At 40.4% G+C, this 6,000-nt stretch overlaps 1 protein-coding gene across 1 annotated transcript; it reads right to left on the bottom strand.

Moving 5' to 3' along the window:
• Positions 1–2,454: 2,454 nt before the first annotated feature.
• LOC143553508 (uncharacterized) lies at positions 2,455–2,982 on the bottom strand. The gene has a single exon (XM_077043495.1). The coding sequence runs from the start codon at positions 2,980–2,982 to the stop codon at positions 2,455–2,457; it is 528 nt and encodes a 175-aa protein (XP_076899610.1).
• Positions 2,983–6,000: the final 3,018 nt, after the last annotated feature.

Here is a 6,000-nt window from a genome sequence, read left to right as displayed (position 1 = left end):
TGTTTGATACTTGTTCTTCTATTCCTGAGACTAAGGTCACCAAGTTAGATGAGCTTATTCGGACGCTTAAGCGGGATTTTCGAATCTTGCTGGTAAGAGCTCCTTCTTCAAAGCTCTCGTGGCCAAGAGAGTCACTCGGTCAAAGGTATCTATTCCTTCTTCTGGTGCTTGGCCGAAGGCTGCTGCAACTGGTATGTTTTCTTTTTTTCTGTTCTGGTTGCCAATTTTTTTTAAATTGATTAAGCTTTATGGTTTGTAGATGTAGTGATGTTGGATTTGCTTGGTGAGGAGTACAACAAGTGTGTTCGCTCTATTACCTATGTTGGTTGTAGTGATGAAAAGTATGTGTCTGGCTGGGACTTAACAGGAGCAAACTCTATTTCTATGCCCGATGTAGCCAAAGCCTTTGTTTACAATGCAGGTATGCCTTTAGATGCGAATCATGTGCGTTAGTTGGGTGATCCCGAGTTTTCGAATGCTGTAAAGGTTCGTATTGCCCAAGATTCCATATACAAGGTTGAGCGTCACAAGCGACGCATCCATGCTCGGGTGTAAATCAAGGAACTTGAAGAACGACTGATGCAGGCTTGAGCTTCTTCCGGCGATGTCAAAAAAACATAAGAAGACAAACGCCGATTTACAAGAGAAGGTTACTGACCTACAATGGAACAATTCTACATTGGAGCAATCTCGTGATGAAGCTTACCAGTTTCTTACCCGGTAACACTTGAAGTGGCTTATTGCAGCCCATTCTGCCAAGTTTGCTAATGACGTGATTCTTATTCTCAACCTTGTCATTCATCATATGTCAGACCGATGCGAGAAGCTTTTTGTTGGTATGTGAAGCTTCCTTGCCTTACTATATCTCTTTATGATAACCAAATTTTATTGGTCTCACTTCGTTGTTGAAGAATAAATTTTTATTAGCATTTTTCTTTAGGCTTTGTAGATGCCATTCATGAAGAGATGAAAACACTTCAAGCCATTGTTGCCAATATTTCGGAGCAAAAACGTTGGTTGTTTAAAGTTGGTCTAGAGCGTTTCGCCTAGATGGTCAATAATAGTAAAGATATCGCTTCTTTGGGTGGCATCAACAATGTGGTGAACAGCTTGGGGTACCATGCGGGATTGGTAGAGGGATATAAGAATGCCCAGCAAGGGAAAGCTTTGAACTAGATCTCCAGATAGAACCCCTCCACCAACTCGGAGTGGATTCGGCCACGTATGTTTCAATAACCTTTCCTTTTCGTTTCTTCCACGATTTACAACTCTGGCCGATGCCCCTTTAGGAGTGATACAGGCTGCTTTACCCGTGATTCCGGCGAAGCTTCTAATCCTCATGTTTGAGGAGTTGCTGTTGGTTTGAACTTTTCTTTGTTGGTGACTTTTGAAAAAGTTCCTCTTATGTTGGGGCAGACAATTTGATGTAACCAAGTCCTCTCTATTGAGGTAAACAACTTGTTTTGTTTTGTGGTGATGCTTTGATGTAATCAAGTCCTCTTTATTAAGGCAAACACTTTGTGATGCACTTTTGGTAACAGCTTACCTTTTCTTTGTTGACTTGCTTGGTCTTGCTTTATATAATTCTACTAGCCTCTGGTAATCAGCTGCCTCTTTGATGAATGAACATTATTGCCTCTTTAGCATAGCTTAGTAGCACATATTTAGCATAGTGTACTTAGCTTTTGTAAGTAACCAGTGCTGCTTCTAGAGCATTGTTTATTGTGGTATACTTAGCTTGGTAAGTAACCATGTTTGCTTCTAGAGAATTGTTTATTGTGGTATACTTAGCTTTGGTAAGTAACCATTGTTGCTTCTACAGCATCATTTATTGTGGTATACTTAGCTTTGATAAGTAATCATTGCTTCTTCTAGAACATTGTTTATTATGGTATACTTAGTTTTGGTAAGTAATCATTATCTCTCTTCTTTGCAAGGGCTCATCAATCCTTATTTTCTACCTCGTCCGGGTTTTAAGCACTTTAAGGAGATGTATAACGGACTAGTCCTTTCATCAGAGTGGTGGGTCTCTGATATCTAGGTCAGTCATTTCTAGCTTGTATTTTACTTCACGTACTCGATCCTGTTATTTATATAGCACTTCTCGCACGATCTGGTCATGGTTAATTTGCTTCTCGACAATTATAAGGACTAAATCCTTTATTATTTTACTTTTTGTGGGCATCTTTCTATGGAGAATGTTCATTTTCTTATTTACCTTGTCAGAAGTCTTATATTATGTGTAAATTTTTTTATGGAAAATGACATGTTTTCTTTTCTTTGGATCCTTTTCTTTGGAAAAAGATCACCGTATTGGAAACAGTGTTTCTCGTATACATCATTCGTGCGTTCATGTAATATAGCTTACATTGAAACTCTTTTCTTGCTTAATTAAAAACGTAAAAAGGAAAGACAAAAGGGACCTAATGCTTTTCATTCTTTGCATTTTGTGTTTCATTTGTAACACTTCTCAAGGTGGATGCCATTCCACGTTCCGAGGATCATTGTCCCATCCAGCCTTTTCAGCTTGTAAGCCCATTTTTTGGTAGCTTCGACAACAATGAAGAGTCCTTCCCACCTTGAGCATAACTTGCCTCGTGGTTCCATGTGACTGGTTTCATTGTTTCTCATCACATATTCCCCTTCTTTGAACTTGATTTTTTTTACCCTTTTGTTATAATACTTCTCCATTTCTCTTTTATAGTTCAATTTTCTTATGGCTGCCATTTCCCTTCGTTCCTCATCTAGGTCAAGGTTGAGTCGAAGCTCTTTATCATTTTCATCATGATCTTGTATTCTTTTTAATGGCATGCCTATCTCAGCTGGGATTACGGCTTCACACCCGTATGTTAGACCAAAGGGTGATTCCCTTTGTCCTGATGTTTGTGTGGCTATATAAGCCCATAGCGCATGTGGTAGTTCATCTACCCACGCCGATCCTTGTTTTCCCAACTGGACTTTAATACCTTCAACAATGCTCATGTTGATCCTTTATACTTGTTCGTTTGCTTGGGGATGTGTCACAGAGGAGAGTATTTGTTTGATGTGTAGATCCTCACACCATTTTTATGAGCAGATCGTCTGCAAATTGTTTACCGTTATCAAGGATGATGTATAAGGGCAATCCGAATCAACATACTATTTTCTCCCGCCCAATTTTTTTTCATTTGGTGTCTCGTGATAGTAGCCAAATGCTTGGCTTCTACCCACCATGTAAAATAGTCTATTGGCACCACGAGAAACTTTGCTTTGCCTGCAGCTTCAGGGAATGGTCCCACAATGTCGATGCCCCATTTCTGGAAAGGTCAGGCCGATGTTGCAGGAATAAGGTTGTTTTTGTCTCGCATTGTTGATAGAGAATGCTTCTAGCATTCTTCATAAGTTTTGATTTTGTTTGTTATGCTTTGGTGAATACCAGGCCAAAAGTACCCGACATTCTTGACCTTTCCGGGCTGTCATTCTTGGTCCGAGATGGATTCCACATATACCCCAATGGATCTCCCGTACCACGTAACCAGCTTCCTCTTCATCCAAACATCTCAACAATGGTCCTAAGTAAGACTTCATGTAAAGGATGCGTCCTTGGACTTGATATTGCATTGCTTTCACTTGTATTTTTCTAGCATGCCCCTGGTAGTTTATCATACTCCAGGTAATTAAGTATAGGAGTCATCAACGTGTCCTTTATTACTGTCAGCAACAGCCCCTCCCTAGGTTGGATCGAAGACTCTTTTAGAACTTCAACTCTTACTTCTTTAGCCAGATGATTGAAATTTACTGATGCCAACTTGCTTAGAGTGTCGGTCTTTTTGTTTTGACTCCTTGGGATGTGCGGGATCTTGCATTCATCAAAATGATCCATTAGTGTCTTGGCTAAGTGCATGTATGATACCATTGTTGGCTCTTTTGCCTCGTGTTCATCTGATAATTGTTTGTCTGCTAAAATTGAGTCGACGTGTGCGATCAAATGATTGACCTCTACCTTCTTGGCCATTTTGAGTCTGGTGACTAGAGCCTCATATTCAGCAACATTGTTTGAGCTAGGGAAGTCGAATCGGAGGGCATAAGTAATTTCTTTCCCATTCGGACTGTTGAGTATCAGTCCTGCCCCTTCGACATTAGATGTCCCATCGGTGTAGAAGGACAACAATGGAGCTTCGACCATTCATTCTTTAGAGGCCTCTTGTAATGTTTTTGCCAGAAAATCTGCTAGGACTTGACCCTTTATAGCTTTTCTGGACTTGTACTCGATTCCAAAAGCTTCCAAATCAATGGCCCATTTTTCCAACCTTCCCGACATTTCGGGTTTCTATAGGATTTGTTGGATGGGTTGCGAGGTCCATACCTCTATCTGAAACCCTTGGAAGTACCTTCTCAGCCTTCTGGAGGCGTGCACCAATGCCATGGCCATTTTCTCCATTAGTGCATATCTTTCTTCATAATCCTTTAGCGTTCTGCTTATGTAGTAAATTGGTCTTTGCAACATCGACCTTTCCACCACAAGCACTGCGCTAATGGCATTGATTGATGCAGCTAGGTACACCATTATAGTTTCTCCTGCCTTGGGGGCTGTTAGCATTGGTAGGTAATGTAGATGTTCTTTGAAGGCTTCAAAAGTTGTTTCTGCTTCATTGGTCTAGCTGAAACCGGACTTGTTTATGCATTTTTGAGGATGGTCTTGAATGGTAGTGACCATTCCGCTGCTTGTGATAAAGAACGATGCAATGCTACAATTTTGCCTTTTAAATTTTGGATGTCTTTCAATGATCGGGGGGGGGGGGGGGGGTTCATCTGCTGGATCGCTTCGACCTTCTCTGGGTTGGCTCTGATCCCCTCTTTTATCATAGCCCCCAAAAAATTTTCCTTCTTCTACCCCGAAGGAGCATTTGGCTGGATCCAACTTCATGTTGATACTTACCAGTCTTATGAACGTTTTTGTTATATATTTTTGCATTGTTGCTTTTGTTCCACTCTTGATTACTATATCATCTACATACACTTCCAAATTTATTTCTATTTGTTTCTTCAACACTTTATCCATTACCCTCTAGTATGTTGCCCCCACATTCTTAAGCTCGAACGGCATCTTTTGGTAACAGAATATGCCTTCGTTGGTAACGAATGATGTCTTGTCTTCATCTTCTTTGCTCATTTATATTTGGTGGTAGCCCTTATAAGCATCTAAAAAACATTTCAATCTATATTCTGCCAGAGCATCGAACTTCACGTCAATTTCTGGAAAAGGATAACAATCCTTTGGGCATGAATTGTTTAAATCTTTGAATTCGATGCACATCCTCCAATTATTGTCACCTTTCTTTACCATTACTGGATTGGCTATCCAGGATTGGTAACTTACTTCTCTGATAATGCCTACATCTAGCAATTTTGCTCTCTCTTTGGTGACGACCCGACTTCTCTTCGGTCCCATGCTTCTTTTCTTTTGTTAGAACGGTTCTATTGATTTGTATACGTTCAACTGATGCTATGTTAGTCACCTTGGGACCGCCCCCATGTCCGCTGCTTCCCATGAGAACACGTCCATGTGTTGGGATAACCAGTCCGACCTATTTTTATCGCTTTCGACAGTTGCCTTCCCACTATTATTCTTTGGTCTAGGAATTTCGGATTGATTGCCCATTCTTCCATATTCTTTTCTTTATTTACCACAATCTTTTATGTTTCTTTTATAATTTCCCTTACCTCATCTATTCTTCGTAAGAATTCTGAGGCTAGTGTGCCGACCCCCATCGGTGCATTAAACTTGAGTTCTCCATGAATCGTCGACACTACTACCCCCAATGCGTTCATTGCTGATCTTCCCAAGATTATTTATATGCCGAACATGCATTTATGACAAAAAAAGTCATTTTTAAGGTTCGGTATTGTTTTCTTGTCCCGATGTGTACCTCGAGTGTTACTTGGCCCATGGGTTGTACTATCTCCCCAGAGAAGCTTATCAAAGAAGCTTCAACCTCCATCATCTTTTCTTTTTCTAAT

Source organism: Bidens hawaiensis, unplaced genomic scaffold (genome assembly GCF_021521415.1).
Source record: "Bidens hawaiensis isolate Kalapana, Puna unplaced genomic scaffold, B.hawaiensis_p1.1 tig00017254_1, whole genome shotgun sequence".
In the NCBI taxonomy this organism is placed as follows: domain Eukaryota; kingdom Viridiplantae; phylum Streptophyta; class Magnoliopsida; order Asterales; family Asteraceae; genus Bidens; species Bidens hawaiensis.
Note: the sequence above shows the minus strand (reverse complement) of the source record. Positions and strands in the feature narration are given on the sequence as shown.